This window comes from Nerophis lumbriciformis, linkage group LG31 (assembly GCF_033978685.3).
Source record: "Nerophis lumbriciformis linkage group LG31, RoL_Nlum_v2.1, whole genome shotgun sequence".
Lineage (NCBI taxonomy): Eukaryota > Metazoa > Chordata > Actinopteri > Syngnathiformes > Syngnathidae > Nerophis > Nerophis lumbriciformis.
The window spans coordinates 6,692,804-6,717,500 of NC_084578.2; the positions used below are offsets into that span (position 1 = coordinate 6,692,804).

The following is a 24,697-nucleotide window of genomic DNA, read 5'->3' on the forward strand; positions in this document are numbered from 1 at the left end:
GTACTGATGAGAAATGTTTAATGAGGTTAGAACAGACAACGCCTGATCGAATAAGATCCCAACAAAGCGTGTGCAAACTATAAACTAGCATTTACTATCAGTAAAATTGTGCATATGCAGTCTTAAAGGGGAATTATTATGAAAGACATTCAGGACGGATGTTTTTTTTTAAATTAATTCTAAATATTAAATAAATAAAAGACACTATTCTGCCCATAAAATCCGATAAATAACCTTTCAAAAAGCGCCAACAATACTCAAAATACATTTCATGACTTGAATATGAACCAAGTATTAGTGATACTGTTATTATAAGTGCTAACGCAGACAAACTATTTGTATCACTTCTGTGTTTACATCGTCGAGTGGTCTGTTGTTTCTTTGCTTCCCTGCTCCCTGCAGGTTTATTCCAGATCATCAATCATGCCTCTCACACATGCTTAAAATGGTCAAAATACGTAAATATTAAATGTTATTATAAATGTGTGTCCCCTAAAGGCAAGAGAAAATACGTTATGCCTGCCAGTTTATTCTAGATCATAAATAATGCCTCTCACCTGGACATGAGACGTCTGAGTAGGTCATCCGACAAGTCGGGACACTTTGACAGCCAATTTAGACCAGGTAATGGCGGGAACGACACAAAAAAACGAAACATTCTTTATCTAAATGGGAATATGTGAACATCTTAGCAGTCGACCTCCTAATGAAAGCAGACCTTGTACTGTAAGTGATATTTTACTATGTTTGTTGGCTCTCGTGAAGTCTTCAGTGAGTAATAATCAGTGATGAAGAAAAGAGAAAGCAAACGTTGTGATGCGTTTTTGGAATTAAAATGATCAAAATACGTATATATTAAATGTTATTATAAATGTGTGTCTCCTGAAGGCAAGAGAAAATACGTTATGCCAGTTTATTCTAGATCATAAATAATGCCTCTCACCTGGACATGAGACGTCTGAGTAGGTCATCCGACAAGTCGGGACGCTTTGACAGCCAATTTAGACCAGGTAATGGCGAGAACGACACAAAAAAACGAGACATTCTTTATCTAAATGGGAATATGTGAACATCTTAGCAGTCAACCTCCTAATGAAAGCAGACCTTGTACTGTAAGTGATATTGTATTATGTTTGTTGGCTCTCATGAAGTCTGCAGTGAGTAATAATCAGTGATGAAGAAAAGAGAAAGTAAACGTTGTGATGCGTTTTTGAAATTAAAATGATCAAAATACGTATATATTAAATGTTATAATAAATGTGTGTCCCCTGAAGGAAAGATAAAATACGTTATGCCAGTTTATTCTAGATCATAAATAATGCCTCTCACCTGGACATGAGATGTCTGAGTAGGTAATCCGATAAGTTGGGACGCTTTGACAGCCAATTTAGACCAGGTAATGGCGAGAACGACACAAAAAAACGAGACATTCTTTATCTAAATGGGAATATGTGAACATCTTAGCAGTTGACCTCCTAGTGAAAGCAGACCTTGTACTGTAAGTGATATTTTATTGTTTGTTGGCTCTCATGAAGTCGGCAGTGAGTAAGAACAATCAAATTCCGGAGGGCCCGCCTCAGGAAAAGCCTGATCCCTGCAGCTATAGCCGCCCTTAACAGCAGGCCCGGCCGACCTGTCTGACAAGCCTGTAAATGTGTGTTAGTCATGTATGATGTCTTTTTGTTACTTTTTTTTTTTTTTTTTTTTTTTTTGTGTGATGTGTAATGTCTAGTGTTTAAATGTACGGCAGTGACAATTAATTTCCCCAAGGGGACCAATAAATCTAATCTAATCTAATCTAATCTAATCTAATAATCAGTGATGAAGAAAAGAGAAAGCTAACGTCGTGATGCGTTTTTGAAATTAATGCGCCGTGGATGCTTAAAATGATCAAAATACGTATATATTAAATGTTATTATAAATGTGTGTCTCCTGAAGGCAAGAGAAAATACGTTATGCCAGTTTATTCTAGATCATAAATAATGCCTCTCACCAGGACATGAGACGTCTGAGTAGGTAATCCGACAAGTTGGGACACTTTGACAGCCAGTTTAGACCAGGTAATGGCGAGAACGACACAAAAAAACGAAACATTCTTTATCTAAATGGGAATATGTGAACATCTTAGCAGTCGACCTCCTAATGAAAGCAGACCTTGTACTGTAAGTGATATTTTTTTATGTTTGTTGGCTCTCATGAAGTCTGCAGTGAGTAATAATCAGTGATGAAGAAAAGAGAAAGTAAACGTTGTGATGCGTTTTTGGAATTAATGCGCCGTATATGCTTAAAATGATCAAAATACGTATATATTAAATGTTATTATAAATGTGTGTCTCCTGAAGGCAAGAGAAAATACGTTATGCCAGTTTATTCTAGATCATAAATAATGCCTCTCACCTGGACATGAGATGTCTGAGTAGGTAATCCGACAAGTCGGGACACTTTGACAGCCAATTTAGACCAGGTTATGGCCAGAACGACACAAAAGGGCGATTAGTTCCGACACCCTTTTCTTTGCGGAATCATAAGGCATTTTTTTCATTTAAATGGTAATATATGAACATCCTAGCAGTCGGCATCCTAATGACAGCATACATTGTACAGTAAGTGATGTTTTATTATGTTTGTTGGCTCTCATAAAGCCTGCAGTGAGTAATAATCAGTGATGTAGGAAAAAGAAAGCAAACGTTGCGATGCGTTTTTGAAATTAATGCTTAAAATGTTCAAAATACGTAAATATTAAATGTTATTATAAATGTGCCTGTTACTACATAACATATATACCTATGATGGATGTTTTTTTCGAGGCTCTGTAGGCAGAATTTTTTTAATATTTAGAATGCATTAAAAAAAAAAGGATCTCATAATGATTGTGAACGATAGGCAAAATTCCACAAAAAAGTGCAGTCCCCCTTTAATAAATAGTCCCCCTTTAATAGAGTGATAACAATAACACAAGTGGTGCAGACCGCCCTGTTTAAATGCTTGTGATGCATGGCTTGTGTTTAAGTCACAGCATTGGTGTGCTGGAATGATCCAGCCGCAAGAAAATGCATGTTGCAAAAAATTTATTTATATAGTAGATATATTTAAAAAAAGAACTGCTTAAAAAAACAATGCCATGAGACACCATGGTACCAAGTAAGAATGCTACGTTAAGTCATGACTCAAATGTCAAAATTCAGCCTTTTGGAGTTGGAGTGTATCAGCACTGCTCATCTTGACTTGGAATTATTTGCTCACTCGCTCTTGCAAAATCACTCTAAATCTGTGGGATTGTCACCCGGCAACCTTTTAATTGGATACAGGTCTGAGCTCCGGCTGGAACATTCCGAAAGTTCATTTTTTCTTCGAGCTAAGCCCATTCTCTTGTTGATATTTTTCAGCCTATTTATAGACATTGGAATGTTTCGGGCCAAAAGTGACTGTCAAAGTCCTACTTGCAGCTGTTTCCTTTCAAATTAAATTGTCCCGATTACGGCTTTTACTAATTATTAATTATTACTAAATTTTTTCCAGACGTTAAAGGGAACTACACATTTTTTTAATGCATTCTAATTTGTGAAATAGGGCAAGTGCGAGGTGGTGAACATTGCAGAAAATTGGAGGATTCTATTGCGCCCGTGAAGAAAAATCCAAAAACCACCAACAATAGTGCATTTATACCAGTGACGTGCGGTGAGGTTGATGGCTGGTGAGGCACTGACTTCATCACAGTCAGATTTACAAACATATGAACCCTAAAGAGTATCTTATTCACCATTTGATTGGCAGCAGTTAACGGGTTATGTTTAAAAGCTCATACCAGCATTCTTCCCTGCTTGGCACTCAGCATCAAGGCTTGGAATTGGGGGTTAAATCACCAAAAATGATTCCCGGGCGCGGCGCCGCTGCTGCCCACTGCTCCCCTCACCTCCCAGGGTGTGATCAAGGGTGATGGGACAAATGCAGACGACAAATTTCATTACACCAAGTGTGTGTGTGACAATCATTGGTACTTTAACTTAACTTTAACTTTACACATACAAACTGTAGCACACAAAAAAGCACATTTAATAAAAAAAACGTTTTTATGGTCTTAGATTTACTTAGAAATGAAGTCCACAACTAAAGCCCTCACTTAAACTTTCCACGTGCAAGATTGAATCTATTTAAAAAAGTGTAACCGAGGGTTTATAAATGTCGCCTATACTGTATGAAACTACAAAATAACAAACACGGAGGCTCCAGTTTACACGAGGACCACTTTATTTACCTTCTTTCAAAAACCTCCGCTCCACTCCGTGTCATCACTTCCGCTCTTAGCGCCTTCTAAATAAGAGCTCAAGGCATATACTGTATAACAGCGCATAACAGGAACTTAACATCACAAAGAGGAAAGCCCATGAAAATAGGTTACAAAAGTTATTTAATAAGAAGCCAAAAAGTGCAAAAACAATAATGTTCGTGTTGGAGGAGTTAAAAATTAGATACACCTGCAGTCTGCAGGTGTACCTAATGTTGTGGCCCTGCAGTCATTCACAACTCCTCCAACACGAACATTATTGTTTTTGCACTTTTTGGCTTCTTATGAAATAACTTTTTTAAATAGATTCAATCTTGCACGTGGAAAGTTTAAGTGTGGGCTTTAGTTGATATAACACTCCCGTCAGGGGGTGCATTCTACGGCGGGGGTGCAGGAGGCGGGGTTTACTGGAGCCTCAGCCAGTGCGTCTTTTGCAGCCGTTTTATGATCGCTCAGCACAAGAAATACGTTACACACATACAGTTGTTGACAAAATACACTGTACATTATATACCTCAGCTAATTAAACTATGGAAATGTATAATATAGTTCATATAGCCTGCTGACCTACTGTATTACGGTATGGTACGGCAGCTGCACTGCAGCAGACAGGGAGAGGCTGCAAAGAGTGGTCAAGACGGCTCAGAAGATCATCGGCCGCCCTCTCCCCTCTCTGACGGACATCTACACCTCCCGCTGCCTCAACAGAGCCAGTGCCATCATCAAGGACAGCACCCACCCTGGCTCTGACCTGTTCCACCTGCTGCCCTCTGGGAAGCGCTACAGGTGCATTAAAACCAAAACAAACAGGCTAAAGAACAGCTTCTTCCCCAGGGCCATAACCATCCTGAACGGACTGCCCCATTGTCCCTCATAACTGCCTTCTCTTCGATGCAATAACCCATTCCACCAACCACCCTGTTTTTTTTTTTGTTTTTTTTCATGTATATATTCATTTCACACCATATTCATTGCACTTCTACATTTTTTATATTTTTATATATTTGCACATTGTTTTTCTAGCATGCACACATCGCACTGTATGGAATGGCCTCAATCTCGTTTCCTTGCGTAATGACAATAAAGCTGATTCTGATTCTGATTCTGATTCTGATATAGCAATACGGTCTCACTGCACAGCAGGCCAGCAGTTAGCCGAGTCCGGAATCCATGTTGAGGCACTGAGTGACGTGCCTCAACTGGCTGCTGATCACCGTACAGTCTCTTCTCAGTATTTGAACGGCAAATGAGAAAAATCAGCAATTTTGAATAAAAATAATCTAAAACTGGTGAAGTTAAATGGAAAATAACTTTATAGTATAATCACTGGATACATATAACAATTTAATTAATTTTTTTTCTTTTTACATTTTTTTTCTTTCCATGATGGCAGGTGAGGCCCCGCCTCACCAGCCTCTAGTGACTGCACGTCACTGATTTATACCTCATGACCTGAATATTAACCAAGTATTATCATTAAATCACATCAAATTTTGACCTTTCACTTAGTTACATGTTGTAAAAATAGTCAGTGACATGCCATTTTTGTGAACCGAATGCTAAGGCTAACGTTAAATCTGATGCGTTTATAGTGTTGACATTTATTATCAATATATTGTTATTTACAGATGAAATCGACCATAAAGAAGCGCCTGACCTTCATGAATTCCTCATTTAGTGAGAGGACGACTGTCTGACTGTTGGACATTGCGGACAAAAGCCTGACTTATTATGAACAATTCGGTACACTTTATTTTGTAAATGATTGCTGTGTATTTCATTGACTCACTTTTCCGTAAAACAACTCTGACCTAATATTGTGTGTTTATTTCGATGGTATCAGTGTAGTCATATCCTAAACCACTCCTCCAAACGTTATCAGCCTGATTTCTAGAAACTACCTTGAACTGTGAAATGCGGTGGAAACTAGTTAGGAAACGCTTGATTATGTCAAGACTTGGTCTTGGGTGTGTGCTTTTCCGGGATGCAACGGAAAGTTGGCTCGGGCGAGACGGGAATGAAGGTACATTTTTTTATTGAAACACTAGAACTACAAAAAAGGATCAAACAAAAGCGCGCGCAGTGGCGGAGAATAAACTATGAAACCAAAAGACTATAGCAAAAAAGTACAAATGAAAAGCACGCACAGTGGCGGAGAACAAACTATGAAAAAACAAAAAGACTATAAACATGGAACAAAAACTTACTTGGCTTGGACAAAAATAGTTGCATGGAGAATGGACATGGGAAGAAGTGCCAGGCATGGACAGAGCATAAATGTGGTGAGGTCGTCAGGACGAACAACAGAAAATGAATAGCTTAAATAACACAGACATGATTAACGAAAACAGGTGCGTGACTCAAAACGTGAAACAGGTGCGTGACGTGACAGGTGAAAACTAATGGTTGCTATGGTGACAAGCAAGAGTGCACAATGAGTCCAAACGTGGAACAGGTGAAACTAATGGGTAATCATGCAAACAAGACAAGGGAGTGAAAAGCCAGAAACTAAACAAAACATGACTTAAAACAAAACATGATTGCACAGACATGACAGATTATGCCTTTTGCTAGATTAAAGGGGAACATTATCACAATTTCAGAAGGGTTAAAACCATTAAAAATCAGTTCCCAGTGGCTTATTATATTTTTCAAAGTTTTTTTCAAAATTGTACCCATCACGCAATATCCCTAAAAAAAAGCTTCAAAGTGCCTGATTTTAACCATCGTTATATACACCCGTCCATTTTCCTGTGACGTCACATAGTGAAGCCAACACAAACAAACATGGCGGAAAGAACAGCAAGCTATAGCGACATTAGCTCGGATTCAGACTCGGATTTCAGCGGCTTAAGCGATTCAACAGATTACGCTTGTATTGAAACGGATGGTTGTAGTTAGCGAAAACGAAATTGAAGAAGAAACTGAAGCTATTGAGCCATATCGGTTTGAACCGTATGCAAGCGAAACCGACGAAAACGACACGACAGCCAGCGACACGGGAGAAAGCGAGGACGAATTCGGCGATCGCCTTCTAACCAACGATTGGTATGTGTTTGTTTGGCATTAAAGGAAACTAACAACTATGAACTAGGTTTACAGCATATGAAATACATTTGGCAACAACATGCACTTTGAGAGTGCAGACAGCCCAGTTTTCATCAATTAATTTATTCTGTAGACATACCCTCATGTCAGCAGGCCAGGGAAGCTAGAGTCGATATTCTTCTCTTGATCATCTTCGGGACGGTGTGAGCCAAGCCATCCAGGGGGTTTAGCTCGCTCGTCTGCGGGAACAAACTGCCGCCATTGCTTGCCGTGCTAGCGAGGCCCTTTGTCCCTGAATTGCTCACACACTCCGGCAGATTCAATGGGGGTCTGGCGGCAGATTTCTTTGACTTTATCGTTGGAAATGCATCTGCTTTGAGTGTCGCAGGATATCCACACATTCTTGCCATCTCTGTCGTAGCATAGCTTTCGTCGGTAAAGTGTGCGGAACAAATTTCGTCCAATTTCTTGCCACTTTGGCATCTTTGGGCCACTGGTGCAACTTGAATCCGTCCCTGTTCGTGTTGTTACACCCTCCGACAACACACCGACGAGGCATGATGTCTCCAAGGTACGGAAAACAGTCGAAAAAACGGAAAATAACAGAGCTGATTTGACGTCATCGCTCCGAGAGCGAATAATAGAAAGGCGTTTAATTCGCCAAAATTCACCCATTTAGAGTTCGGAAATCGGTTAAAAAAATATATGGTCTTTTTTCTGCAACATCAAGGTATATATTGACGCTTACATAGGTCTGGTGATAATGTTCCCCTTTAAGGAGACTTGCTTTTTATGCATGCATGAAACAACTGGAGTCTGTACATATATATCACCGTGCCTTACGTTTTATTACTTGGTTGTGGGAACATTGTCCACTATTGTACTTTGGTGGTGAATGTGGAAATAGTGTCAAAGTGCTTTGACTACCTTGAAGGTGTCATGACTTGGTCCTGGGTGTTTGCTTTTCCGGAATGCAACGGAAAGTTGGCTCGGGCGAGACGGGAATGTAAGTACATGATTTATTTAATTTTATCAAAAAAAAAGTACAAACGAAAAGCGCGCACAGTGGCGGAGAAACAACTTGGCTATGAAAACAAATACTTGCACAAAGGCAGAAACTATGAACAACAAAAAACACTAACTGTGGCTTAATAAACAAAACTTACTTGGCATGGACAAAAAGGAGCAGCATGAACGATGGACATGAAAAAAGTGTGCAGGAATGTGCAGAGCATAAATGTGGGATGTCGCCAGAACGACAAACTGAAAACAATGAACTTAAATACTATAGACATGATTAGTGAAAGCAGGTGCGTGACTCAAAACGTGAAACAGGTGCGTGACGTGACAGGTGAAAACTAATGGTTGCTATGGTGACAAAACAAAACAAAAGTGCACAAAAAGTCCAAAAACAAAACCGAACATGACTAAAACAAAACATGATCACACAGACATGACAGAAGGTAGAAAAGCGCTATACAAGTATAACCCATTTAATGTTGTAAAAATGTGTAGACTAAATATTCCATTTCAACATTTCTGTCAACGAAGATTTGCTTCAGCCTGCGACACATAGTCATTTTGATAGTAGGCTATTATAGCTAATATAGACACTTACGTCACGTGTTGCCTTCATTATAACACTTGTATAAGACTTTTAAAGTCATTTTGATAGTAGGCTAATATGGACACTTACATCATGTGTTGCCTTCATTATAACACTTATATAAGACTTTTAAAGTCATTTTGTTAGAAGGCTATTATAGCTAATATAGACACTTACGTCATGTGTTGCCTTCATTATAACACTTATATAAGACTTATGTAGTCATTTTGATAGTAGGCGAATATAACTAATATAGACACTTACGTCATGTGTTGCCTTCATTATAACACTTGTATAAGTCTTTTAAAGTAATTTTGATAGTAGGCTACTATAGCTAATATAGACACTTACGTCATGTGTTGCCTTCATTATAACACTTATATAAGACTTTTAAAGTCATTTTGATAGTAGGCTAATATGGACACTTACATCATGTGTTGCCTTCATTATAACACTTATATAAGACTTATGTAGTCATTTTGATAGTAGGCTAATATAACTAATATAGACACTTACGTCATGTGTTGCCTTCATTATAACACTTATATAAGACTTTTAAAGTCATTTTGATAGTAGGCTAATATGGACACTTACATCATGTGTTGCCTTCATTATAACACTTATATAAGACTTATGTAGTCATTTTGATAGTAGGCTAATATAACTAATATAGACACTTACATCATGTGTTGCCTTCATTAAAACACTTATATAAGACTTTTAAAGTGATTTTGTTAGTAGGCTATTATAGCTAATATAGACACTTACGTCATGTGTTGCCTTCATTATAACACTTATATAAGACTTTTGAAGTCATTTTGATAGTAGGCTAATATGGACACTTACATCATGTGTTGCCTTCATTATAACACTTATATAAGACTTTTAAAGTCATTTTGTTAGTAGGCTACTATAGCTAATATAGACACTTACATCATGTGTTGCCTTCATTATAACACTTATATAAGACTTATGTAGTCATTTTGATATTAGGCGAATATAACTAATATAGACACTTACAGTACATCATGTGTTGCCTTCATTATAACACTTATATAAGACTTATGTAGTCATTTTGATAGTAGGCTAATATAACTAATATAGACACTTACATCATGTGTTGCCTTTATTATAACACTTATATAAGACTTTTAAATTAATTTTGATAGCAGGCTAATATAGCTAATATAGACACTTACGTCATGTGTTGTCTTCATTATAACACTTATATAAGACTTTTAAATTAATTTTGATAGCAGGCTAATACAGCTAATATAGACACTTACATCATGTGTTGCCTTCATTATAACACTTATATAAGACTTATGTAGTCATTTTGATAGTAGGCTAATATAACTAATATAGACACTTACAGTACATCATGTGTTGCCTTCATTATAACACTTATATAAGACTTTTAAAGTGATTTTGTTAGTAGGCTAATATAGACACTTACAACATGTGTTGCCTTCATTATAACACTTATATAAGAGTTATGTAGTCATTTTGATAGTAGGCTAATATAACTAATATAGACACTTACATCATGTGTTGCCTTCATTATAACACTTATATAAGACTTTTAAAGTCATTTTGATAGTAGGCTAATATGGACACTTACATCATGTGTTGCATTCATTATAACACTTATATAAGACTTATGTAATCATTTTGATAGTAGGCTAATATAACTAATATAGACACTTACATCATGTGTTGCCTTCATTATAACACTTATATAAGACTTTTAAAGTCATTTTGATATTAGGCTAATATAGCTAATATAGACACTTACGTCATGTGTTGCCTTCATTACAACACTTACATAAGACTTATGTAGTCATTTTGATAGTAGGCGAATATAACTAATATAGACACTTACAGTACATCATGTGTTGCCTTCATTATAACACTTATATAAGACTTATGTAGTCATTTTGATAGTAGGCTAATATATCTAATATAGACACTTACGTCATGTGTTGCCTTCATTATAACACTTATATAAGACTTTTAAATTAATTTTGATAGCAGGCTAATATAGACACTGACGTCATGTGTTGTCTTCATTATAACACTTATATAAGACTTTTAAATTAATTTTGATAGCAGGCTAATATAGCTAATATAGACACTTACGTCATGTGTTGTCTTCATTATAACACTTATATAAGACTTTTAAATTAATTTTGATAGCAGGCTAATATAGCTAATATAGACACTTACGTCATGTGTTGTCTTCATTATAACACTTATATAAGACTTTTAAATTAATTTTGATAGCAGGCTAATACAGCTAATATAGACACTTACGTCATGTGTTGCCTTCATTATAACACTTATATAAGACTTATGTAGTCATTTTGATAGTAGGCTAATATAGCTAATATAGACACTTACGTCATGTGTTTCCTTCATTATAACATTTATAGAAGACTTTTAAAGTCATTTTGATAGTAGGCTGTTATAGCTAATAATGACAATTACGTCATGTGTTGCCTTCATTATAACACTTATGTACAGCTTTTAACTTTTTGCGGCTCCTGACAGAAAATCTACTCATAAAATGCGTTAAAAAAATGGTGTTATAATAGTGTTAGAATAATTATGTGCAAGTTATCACACAACTCTAATGCTTAAAGTCTGTTGCTATAGTTATTAGCTATTGTGCTCAAGTTGTAATTTTTCTATCTGTGCAAGGACAAAAATTATTGTCTGAGGGGTGGCCTCAGCCACAGATGTTATCTTTGTTTTAACGACGATAAGACGACAGCACACAGACAAAGCAGAGACAAGGCAATCACAAGGCCCCCAGCACATTCCGTCACGTATTGTGCGTACTGGAAGCTCTCTTTGCATGAAATGTGTGGCCACTCCTTTTAGAGGCGGCCTCAGTGATGTAACCAGGGACCTCCCAAATAAATAGAGGAGCGCGTGGGACTGTTAGCTCAGAGCGTGGTGGGAGATCCCAAATGTCTCTCCTCATTGAGCCAAATTGAACTCTGTCTCTGCATGATTCCTTGCTTCTTGTCTGTTTAATAAATGTTATCAGTGTTTGAACATGACAATAGAAGCTGACCTCTGGGGCCAAACATGACTGCGATGTGGCCCTCAGTGAAAACCACTTTGACACCTCTGACATATGACTTCATCAAGTCCTCGTCCCAACGTCTCGTTTTCTGAGCTAAAGTGACTGAAAAGTTGGTTTCGGTACCTTTACAAGGTTGCGTTTGGAACACTTGTCTCGGGCAGGCGTCCTGGTTCTCCACGACTTGAACGATCACAGCTCTGGAGCGGGATTGACGTCCTGTGGTTTCGAAGCTGCGTCCCTCCACGCAAGTCAGCTGACACGCGCTCCAGGATGACCACTCCGCCAAATGGCAGTCTCCTGAGGGCCACACAGAAAATACGTTATGCAAGTTCATTCTAGATCATAAATCAGGCCTCTCACCTGGACATGAGACGTCTGAGTAGGTAATCCGACAAGTTGGGACACTTTGACAGCCAATTTAGACCAGATATTGGCCACAACGACACTAAAGGGCGTTTGGTTCCGACCCCCTTTTCTTTGAGAGAATTATTTGAAACTTGTTATTTGAACTTTAATGTTCAACTTATATGGTGAGAACGACACGAAAAGACGCTCGTTTGCGTCACCTTTGTTTTAAAACACCTGCATGAGGATTATGATTAAACCTACTCAGTGGCCTAGTGGTTAGAGTAGGTTTTGAGTTCAAATCCCGGCTGAGTCATACCAAAGACTATAAAAATGGGAGCCATTACCTCCCTGCTTGGCGCTCAGCATCAAGGGTTGGAATTGGGGGTTAAATCACCAAAAATGATTCCCGGGCGTGGCCACCGCTGCTGCTCACTGCTCCCCTCACCTCCCAGGGGGTGATCAAGGGTGATGGATCGAATGCAGAGAATAATTTCGCCACACCTAGTGTGTGTGTGACAATCATTGGTACTTTAACTTTTAACTTTAAACAGGAATATATAAAATCCCATCAGTGGGCATCCTAGTGAGAGCAGACATTGTTCAGTAAGTGATTGTTATATTATGTTCATAGTTTATCTTGTGCAGCACTTAGCAATACTGCTGTTGTGATGCGTCTGTGAAATTAATACGCCGCCGTTTGGTTAAAATGAGTAAAATATGTAAATATTACAAACCCCGTTTCCATATGAGTTGGGAAATTGTGTAAAAATAAACGGAATACAATGATTTGCAAATCCTTCTCAAGCCATATTTAGTTGAATATGCTACAAAGACAACATATTTGATGTTCAAACTGATAAACATTTTTTTTTTTTTTTTTTTGCAAATAATCATTAACTTTAGAATTTGATGCCAGCAACACGTGACAAAGAAGTTGGGAAAGGTGGCAATAAATACTGATAAAGTTGAGGAATGCTCATCAAACACTTATTTGGAACATCCCACAGGTGAACAGGCAAATTGGGAACAGGTGGGTGCCATGATTGGGTATAAAAGTAGATTCCATGAAATGCTCAGTCATTCACAAACAAGGACGGGACGAGGGTCACCACTTTGTCAACAAATGCGTGAGCAAATTGTTGAACAGTTTAAGAAAAACCTTTCTCAACCAGCTATTGTAAGGAATTTAGGGGTTTCACCATCTACGCTCCGTAATATCATCAAAGGGTTCAAAAAATCTGGAGAAATCACTGCACGTAAACAGCTATCAGTGGGTAAAGGATATCACCACATGGGCTCAGGAACACTTCAGAAACCCACTGTCAGTAACTACAGTTGGCCGCTACATCTGTAAGTGCAAGTTAAAACTCTCCTATGCAAGGCGAAAACCGTTTATCAACAACACCCAGAAACGCCGTCGGCTTCACTGGGCCTGAGCTCATCGAAGATGGACTTATACAAAGTGGAAAAGTGTTCTGTGGTCTGACGAGTCCACATTTCAAATAGTTTTTGGAAACTGTGGACGTCGTGTCCTTCCAGACCAAAGAGGAAAAGAACCATCCGGATTGTTATAGGCGCAAAGTGTAAAAGCCAGCATGTGTGATGGTATGGGGGTGTATTAGTGCCCAAGACATGGGTAGCTTACACATCTGTGAAGGCGCCATTAATGCTGAAAGGTACATACAGGTTTTGGAGCAACATATGTTGCCATCCAAGCAACGTTACCATGGACGCCCCTGCTTATTTCAGCGAGACAATGCCAAGCCCTGTGTTACATCAACGTGGCTTCATAGTAAAAGAGTGCGGGTACTAGACTGGCCTGCCTGTAGTCCAGACCTGTCTCCCGTTGAAAATGTGTGGCGCATTATGAAGCCTAAAATAGCACAACGGAGACCCCCGGACTGTTGAACAACTTAAGCTGTACATCAAGCAAGAATGGGAAAGAATTCCACCTGAGAAGCTTCAAAAATGTGTCTCTTCAGTTCCCAAACGTTTACTGAGTGTTGTTAAAAGGAAAGGCCATGTAACACAGTGGTGAACATGCCCTTTGCCAACTACTTTGTCACGTGTTGCAGCCATGAAATTCTAAGTTAATTATTATTTGCAAAAAAAAAAAAGTTTATGAATTTGAACTAGTGCTAATGCTAGATCCACTATGGACTATACTCTCACTATTATGTTAGATCCATTATGGACTGGACTCTCACACTATTATGTTAGATCCACTATGGACTGGACTCTCACTATTATGCTAGATCCACTATGGACTGAACTCTCACTATTATGTTAGATCCACTATGGACTGGACTCTCACTATTATGTTAGATCCACTATGGACTGGACTCTCACACTATTATGTTAGACCCACTATGGACTGGACTCTCACACTATTATGTTAGATCCACTATGGACTGGACTCTCACTATTATGCTAGATCCACTATGGACTGAACTCTCACTATTATGTTAGATCCACTATGGACTGGACTCTCACTATTATGTTAGATCCACTATGGACTGGACTCTCACACTATTATGTTAGACCCACTATGGACTGGACTCTCACACTATTATGTTAGATCCACTATGGACTGGACTCTCACACTATTATGTTAGATCCACTATGGACTGGACTCTCACACTATTATGTTAGATCCACTATGGACTGGACTCTCACTATTATGTTAGATCCACTATGGACTGGACTCTCACTATTATGTTGGATCCACTATGGACTAGACTCTCACACTATTAGGTTAGATCCACTATGGACTGGACTCTCACTATTATGTTAGATCCCCTATGGACTGGACTCTCACAATATTATGCTATATCCACTATGGACTGGACTCTCACTATTATGTTAGATCCACTATGGACTGGACTCTCACTATTATGTTAAATCCACTATGGACTGGACTCTCACTATTATGTTAGATCCACTATGGACTGGACTCTCACTACTATGTTAGATCCACTATGGACTGGACTCTCACTATTATGTTAGATCCACTATGGACTGGACTCTTACACTATTATGTTAGATCCAGTATGGACTGGACTCTCACACTATTATGTTAGATCCACTATGGACTGGACTCTCACTATTATGTTAGATCCACTATGGACTGGACTCTCACTATTATGTTGGATCCACTATGGACTGGACTCTCACTATTATGTTAGATCCAGTATGGACTGGACTCTCACTATTATGTTAGATCCACTATGGACTGGACTCTCACTATTATGTTAGATCCACTATGGACTGGACTCTCACTATTATGTTAGATCCACTATGGACTGGACTCTCACTATTATGTAAGATCCACTATGGACTGGACACTCACTATTTTGTTAGATCCACTATGGACTGGACTCTCACACTATTAACTAGATCCACTATGGACTGGACTCTCACACTATTATGTTAGATCCACTATGGACTGGACTCTCACTATTATGTTAGATCCACTATGGACTGGACTCACACTATTATGTTAGATCCACTATGGACTGGACTCTCACTATTATGTTGGATCCACTATGGACTGGACTCTCACTATTATGTTAGATCCACTATGGACTGGACTCTTACACTATTATGTTAGATCCAGTATGGACTGGACTCTCACTATTATGTTAGATCCACTATGGACTGGACTCTCACTATTATGTTAGATCCACTATGGACTGGACTCTCACTATTATGTTAGATCCACTATGGACTGGACTCTCACATTATTAACTAGATCCACTATGGACTGGACTCTCACACTATTATGTTAGATCCACTATGGACTGGACTCTCACTATTATGTTAGATCCACTATGGACTGGACTCTCACTATTATGTTAGATCCACTATGGACTGGACTCCCACTATTATGTTAGATCCACTATGGACTGGACTCTCACACTATTAACTAGATCCACTATGGACTGGACTCTCTCACTATTATGTTAGATCCACTATGGACTGGACTCTCATTATTATGTTGGATCCACTATGGACTGAACTCTCACACTATTATGTTAAATCCACTAAGGATGGACTCTCACTATTATGTTAGATCCACTATGGACTGGACTCTCACTATTATGTTAGATCCACTATGGACTGGACTCTCACTATTATGTAAGATCCACTATGGACTGGACTCTCACTATTATGTTAGATCCACTATGGACTGGACTCTCACTATTATGTTAGATCCACTATGGACTGGACTCTCACTATTATGTAAGATCCACTATGGACTGGACTCTCACTATTATGTTAGATCCACTATGGACTGGACTCTCACTATTATGTTAAATCCACTATGGACTGGACTCTCACTACTATGTTAGATCCACTATGGACTGGACTCTCACTATTATGTTAGATCCACTATGGACTGGACTCTCACTATTATATTAGATCCACTATGGACTGGACTCTCACTATTATGTTAGATCCAGTATGGACTGGACTCTCACACTATTATGTTAGATCCACTATGGACTGGACTCTCACTATTATGTTAGATCCACTATGGACTGGACTCTCACTATTATGTTGGATCCACTATGGACTGGACTCTCACTATTATGTTAGATCCAGTATGGACTGGACTCTCACTATTAGGTTGGATCCACTATGGACTGGACTCTCACTACTATGTTAGATCCACTATGGACTGGACTCTCACTATTATGTTAGATCCACTATGGACTGGACTCTCACTATTATGTTAGATCCACTATGGACTGGACTCTCACTATTATGTAAGATCCACTATGGACTGGACACTTACTATTATGTTAGATCCACTATGGACTGGACTCTCACACTATTAACTAGATCCACTATGGACTGGACTCTCACACTATTATGTTAGATCCACTATGGACTGGACTCTCACTATTATGTTAGATCCACTATGGACTGGACTCACACTATTATGTTAGATCCACTATGGACTGGACTCTCACTATTATGTTGGATCCACTATGGACTGGACTCTCACTATTATGTTGGATCCACTATGGACTGGACTCTTACACTATTATGTTAGATCCAGTATGGACTGGACTCTCACTATTATGTTAGATCCACTATGGACTGGACTCTCACTATTATGTTAGATCCACTATGGACTGGACTCTCACTATTATGTTAGATCCACTATGGACTGGACTCTCACACTATTAACTAGATCCACTATGGACTGGACTCTCACACTATTATGTTAGATCCACTATGGACTGGACTCTCACTATTATGTTAGATCCACTATGGACTGGACTCTCACTATTATGTTAGATCCACTATGGACTGGACTCCCACTATTATGTTAGATCCACTATGGACTGGACTCTCACACTATTAACTAGATCCACTATGGACTGGACTCTCTCACTATTATGTTAGATCCACTATGGACTGGACTCTCATTATTATGTTAGATCCACTATGGACTGAACTCTCACACTATTATGTTAAATCCACTAAGGACTGGACTCTCACTATTATGCTAGATCCACTATGGACTGGACTCTCACTATTATGTTAGATCCACTATGGACTGGACTCTCACTATTATGTAAGATCCACTATGGACTGGACTCTCACTATTATGTTAGATCCACTATGGACTGGACTCTCACTATTATGTTAGATCCACTATGGACTGGACTCTCACTATTATGTTGGATCCACTATGGACTGGACTGTCACTATTATGTTAAATCCACTAAGGACTGGACTCTGACTATTATGTTAGATCCACTATGAACTGGACTCTTACTATTATGTTAGATCCACTATGGACTGGACTCTCACTATTATGTTAGATCCACGATGGACTGGACTCTCACACTATTATGTTGGATCCACTATGGACTGGACTCTCACTATTATGTTAGATCCACTATGGACTGGACTCTTACACTATTATGTTAGATCCACTATGGACTGGACTCTCACTATTATGTTAGATCCACTATGGACTGGACTCTCACACTATTATGTTAGATCCACTATGGACTGAACTCTCACACTATTATGTAAGATCCACTATGGACTGGACACTCACTATTATGTTAGATCCCCTATGGACTGGACTCTCACAATATTATGCTAGATCCACTATGGACTGGACTCAAACTATTATGTTAGATCCACTATGGACTGGACTCTCACTATTATGTTAGATCCACTATGGACTAGACTCTCACTATTATGTAAGATCCACTATGGACTGGACACTCACTATTATGTTAGATCCACTATGGACTGGACTCTCACACTATTAACTAGATTCACTATGGACTGGACACTCACTATTATGTTAGATCCACCATGGACTGGACTCTCACACTATTATGTTAGATCCACTATGGACTGGACTCTCACACTATTATGTTGGATCCACTGTGGACTGGACTCTCACTATTATGTTAGATCCACTATGGACTGGACTCTTACACTATTATGTTAGATCCAGTATGGACTGGACTCTCACACTATTATGTTAGATCCACTATGGACTGGACTCTCACACTATTAACTAGATTCACTATGGACTGGACTCTCACACTACTATGTTAGATCCACTATGGACTGGACTCTCACATTATTATGTTAGATCCACTATGGACTGGATTCTCACTATTATGTTAGATCCACTATGGACTGGACTCTCACTATTATGTTAGATCCACTATGGACTGGACTCTTACACTATTATGTTAGATCCACTATGGACTGGACTCTCACTATTATGTTAGATCCACTATGGACTGGACTCTCACACTATTATGTTAGATCCACTATGGACTGGACTCTCACTATTATGTTAGATCCACTATGGACTGGACTTTCACAATATTATGCTAGATCCACTCGACGTCCATTGCACCGGTCGCCCTAGAAGGGCTCAACCCAGTGTCATCCCACTGGGTTGAGTTTTTCTTTGCCCTGATGTGGGATCTGAACCGAGGATGTCGTTGTGGCTTGTGCAGCCCTTTGAGACACTTGTGATTTAGGGTTATATAAATAAACATTGATTGATTGATTGATTGAGTTTCTTAAATTCCTCAGTAAATTCACCAAAACGTCACCGTGGAGTTATTGAGTCTGTTTAGCTGATTGGAGAGCTAGTTTCCGCAGCTAGCAAGTCCATGACGATGACTTCTGTTTTGTTCGATCAGCCGTTTTACTGCCCTGTCAAAGACAAGGATAATTTCAAGAAAATTTCAAAAGTTTCATATCTAAAAATGAAATGCAATGCAGAAAGGTTCATGAACCACGGCCTCAGATCACAAAAATAAAAATGCTATTAAATGAACTAAAACAGTATGGAGTCGAAAACGCCCCTTGGTTGGATTGCATAAATCGACTGGGGAATATGAACGAGGAGAGCGAGTAAACACCATCGACTTTCATCTTATTTATAGGAAACACGTACACGGCATTGAGGAGTTCCCCTCATCCGGATTCGGTTGCAGGAACGTGCGCCGTGGGAGGATCGGCAGAGTGGAGCAGTGACACACTTCCCCCCCCCCCCCGGCCTGCAGCAACTCCAAGCAGCCAGCACACACACACAATCACACCCAGCACATCAAACGCTCCTCATCCTGAGCCCAAGCTGGCGGCGCCAGTGTGCCGGCTGAGGAATTAAGGCACACATCAGAGGGGCCACGCAAGAATATGACTTCATCGCCAACAAGTCAGAAGATTTGACTTGATATCACAATATAACTCCGTCATAATAGAAGGAATCATCACGTTTGCCTTTAAAAATTAAACGCAATTTTACTTTTATTGTGAAATATATTGCCATTCCGACTTGTCCAGGGTGTACTGAGATAGGCTCCGGCACCCCCCGCCACCCTAAAAGGGACAAGCAGTAGAAAATGGATGGATGGATGGATATTGCCATTCCTAATAAGTAGAGATGTCCGATATTATCGCCGCTTTAAACTGTAATATCGGAAATTAGCGGTATCGGTTTCAACCTCCCGATATTCCCCGGAGACTATGGACTGGACTCTCACTATTATGTTGGATCCACTATGGACTGGACTCTCACACTATTATGTTAGATCCACTATGGACTGGACTCTCACTATTATGTTAGATCCACTATGGACTGGACTCTCACTATTATGCTAGATCCACTATGGACTGGACTCTCATTATTATGTTAGATCCACTATGGACTAGACTCTCACTATTATGTAAGATCCACTATGGACTGGACTCTCACTATTATGCTAGATCCACTATGGACTGGACACTCACTATTATGTTAGATCCACTATGGACTGGACTCTCACACTATTATGTTAGATCCACTATGGACTGGACTCTCACACTATTATGTGAGATCCACTATGGACTGGACTCTCTCTATTATGTTAGATCCACTATGGACTGGACTCTCACTATTATGCTAGATCCACTATGGACTGGACTCTCATTATTATGTTAGATCCACTATGGACTAGACTCTCACTATTATGTAAGATCCACTATGGACTGGACTCTCACTATTATGCTAGATCCACTATGGACTGGACACTCACTATTATGTTAGATCCACTATGGACTGGACTCTCACACTATTATGTTAGATCCACTATGGACTGGACTCTCACACTATTATGTGAGATCCACTATGGACTGGACTCTCTCTATTATGTTAGATCCACTATGGACTGGACTCTCACTATTATGTTAGATCCACTATGGACTGGACTCTCACTATTATGTTAGATCCACTATGGACTGGACTCTCACTATTATGTTAGATCCACTATGGACTGGACTCTCACTATTATGCTAGATCCACTATGGACTGGACTCTCATTATTATGTTAGATCCACTATGGACTAGACTCTCACTATTATGTAAGATCCACTATGGACTGGACTCTCACTATTATGCTAGATCCACTATGGACTGGACACTCACTATTATGTTAGATCCACTATGGACTGGACTCTCACACTATTATGTTAGATCCACTATGGACTGGACTCTCACACTATTATGTGAGATCCACTATGGACTGGACTCTCACACTATTATGTGAGATCCACTATGGACTGGACTCTCTCTATTATGTTAGATCCACTATGGACTGGACTCTCACTATTATGTTAGATCCACTATGGACTGGACTCTCACTATTATGTTAGATCCACTATGGACTGGACTCTCACTATTATGTTAGATCCACTATGGACTGGACTCTCACTATTATGTTAGATCCACTATGGACTGGACTCACACTATTATGTTAGATCCACTATGGACTGGACTCTCACTATTATGTTAGATCCACTATGGACTGGACTCTCACTATTATGTTAGATCCACTATGGACTGGACTCTCACTATTATGTTAGATCCACTATGGACTGGACTCTTACACTATTATGTTAGATCCAGTATGGACTGGACTCTCACTATTATGTTAGATCCACTATGGACTGGACTCTCACTATTATGTTAGATCCACTATGGACTGGACTCTCACTATTATGTTAGATCCACTATGGACTGGACTCTCACTATTATGTTAGATCCACTATGGACTGGACTCTCACTATTATGTTAGATCCACTATGGACTGGACTCTTACACTATTATGTTAGATCCAGTATGGACTGGACTCTCACTATTATGTTAGATCCACTATGGACTGGACTCACACTATTATGTTAGATCCACTATGGACTGGACTCACACTATTATGTTAGATCCACTATGGACTGGACTCTCACTATTATGTTAGATCCACTATGGACTGGACTCTCACTATTATGTTAGATCCACTATGGACTGGACTCTCACACTATTATGTTAGATCCACTATGGACTGGACTCTCACACTATTATGTTAGATCCACTATGAACTGGACTCTTACTATTATGTTAGATCCACTATGGACTGGACTCTCACTATTATGTTAGATCCACTATGGACTGGACTCTCACTATTATGTTAGATCCACTATGGACTAGACTCTCACTATTATGTTAGATCCACTATGGACTGGACTCTCACTATTATGTTAGATCCACTATGGACTGGACTCTTACACTATTATGTTAGATCCAGTATGGACTGGACTCTCACTATTATGTTAGATCCACTATGGACTGGACACTCCCGAATTTCAGTGCCCCCCCCGGGGCAACCATTCTCCCGAATTTCTCCCGATTTCCCCCCGGACAACATTATTGGGGGCGTGCCTTAAAGGCACTGCCTTCAGCGTCCTCTACAACCTCTCATCACGTCCGCTTTTACCTCCATACAAACAGCGTGCCCAGTCCGGCCCAATCACATAATATATGCGGCTTTTACACACGCATAAGCGAATGCAAGGCATACTTGGTCAACAGCCATACAGGTCACACTGAGGGTGGCCGTATAAACAACTTTATGTCATGTCTGTGTAATCATGTTTTGTGTTAAGTCATGTTTTTGTTTAGTTATAGGACTCTTTAGTTTCTGTCTTTTCACTCCCTTGTCTTGTTTCCATGATTACCCCATTAGTTTTCACCTGTCACGTCACGCACCTGTTTCACGTTTTGAGTCACGCACCTGCTTCCACTAATCATGTCCATAGTATTTAAGTTCATTCATTTTCTGTTGTTCGTCCTGACGACCTCACACCACATTTATGCTCTGTCCATTTTTTCATGTCCATGTTCACGCTGCTCCTTTTTTGTCCATGCCAAGTAAGTTTTCTTTATTCAAGCCATAGCTTGCAAGTTTTGTTTAATTGTTCATAGTTTATTCTCCGCCACTGTGCGCGCCTTTTGTTTGATCCTTTTTTTTGTATTTATAGTTAATAAATAAATCATGTACCTTAATTCCCGCCTCGCCCGTGCCAACTTTCCGTTGCATCCCGGAAAAGCAAACTCACAAGATCAAGACTTGACACTTTATCACTGTTACAAATATGCGCCACACTGTGAACCCACACCAAACAAAGAATGACAAACACATTTCGGGAGAACATCCGCACCGTAACACAACATAAACACAACAGAACAAATACCCAGAAACCCTTGTAGCACTAACTCTTCCGGGACGCTACAATATACACCCCCCCGCTACCACCAAACATAATAAAACATCACTGTGGAGGGGGGCGTGGCCTGCGGGCCTGCCGCGGAACGGGGTGTGCGAGGACCGGCCTCGAAGACAGCGACAGGTGACTGGATGGCCCAGGTGGGCCTTGTTATCTAATCACCTGTCGCCTTTATTAGCAGCAGCCGGCATGAGACACGTGGTTGGAGCTGGACTGAGAGCGAGAAGACAGTTTGCTGGAAAGCAAAACCCCCTGCACTAATTTATGAAAATAAAACTGTGTTGTAACTGTAACCGGGCTCTCGTGGCAGTGTTTGGTGGTCTGAGGAACCCACTGGAGGGCAACCTCCACAATCACTTACTGTACAATGTCTGCTGCCTTTAGATGCTGAATGATAGAATATTTGCTCAAAAAGGTTCATTATGTGTTCTTATTCATATACTTTTTCACATTTTTTTGTAATCAGACCATTTTTTTCGGGTCACTTGACCACAGGTGACCTTTCTGAAGGAGACTGCAGATGTCAATCAAAACATGTCAGGGAAAAAAATACATTTGATATACCAAAAAATATGGTCTGATAACAAGAAAATTTGAAAAAGTGATAGAATCTTGCCTCATAATCCTCACCAAAGAAGTGTCTTTTCGTGTCGTTCTCGCCATTTTTGGGTCATGAACGGCTGTCAAAGTGTACCAATTTTTTAGGAATACCTCCTCAGAAATCTTCTGTTCAGGTGAGATGCATGATTTATGATCTAGAATAAACTTCCAGGGCGCAAGGAAGCGAGGAAACAGCAGACTACTCGATGATGCAAACATAGGGACGCACGGTAGTGATTACGTCGCCGGTATAAATAGTCCGTCTGCGTAAGCGCTTATAATAACAATATCACTAATACTTGTTATTAGTATTTTTGGCACTTTTTGAATGTTTATTTATTGGACTTTATAGGCAAAATAGAGGACCTCCCATTATAATGATGGTGAACGATAGGCAAAATTAAAAAAAAAGTGCCCCTTAAAGATATCATCGACATTTATCGACAATGTCGACTAATCGTTGCAGCCCTACGGTAAATACTGTATGCAATCTTCAAAAAACAGGGCTGTACCTTGACAGGGAATAAAGCACGGCTGCTCCGTCTCCTGTTGGATTGTCTTCCCCAGTTTGTCGCCGCAAAACTCCTCGGCCACTGGCACGGGAGGGGACTCGGCCCCGTCCCC

The 24,697-nt window shown here is 39.6% G+C and overlaps 1 protein-coding gene across 2 annotated transcripts in view; it reads right to left on the reverse strand.

Moving 5' to 3' along the window:
* Positions 1 to 24,697, reverse strand: part of thsd7ba (thrombospondin, type I, domain containing 7Ba) — a 518,989-nt gene that overhangs the window by 43,023 nt on the left and 451,269 nt on the right. For both annotated transcript variants that reach the window (XM_061926051.1, XM_061926050.1), the window contains exons 22-23: positions 24,586 to 24,697; positions 12,155 to 12,328 (exon numbers count right to left, since the gene is read on the reverse strand). The exon at positions 24,586 to 24,697 is cut by the window's right edge and continues 57 nt beyond it. In XM_061926051.1, coding sequence (XP_061782035.1) covers positions 12,155 to 12,328; positions 24,586 to 24,697 — 286 coding nt within the window. The remainder of the gene's footprint in view (positions 1 to 12,154; positions 12,329 to 24,585) is intronic.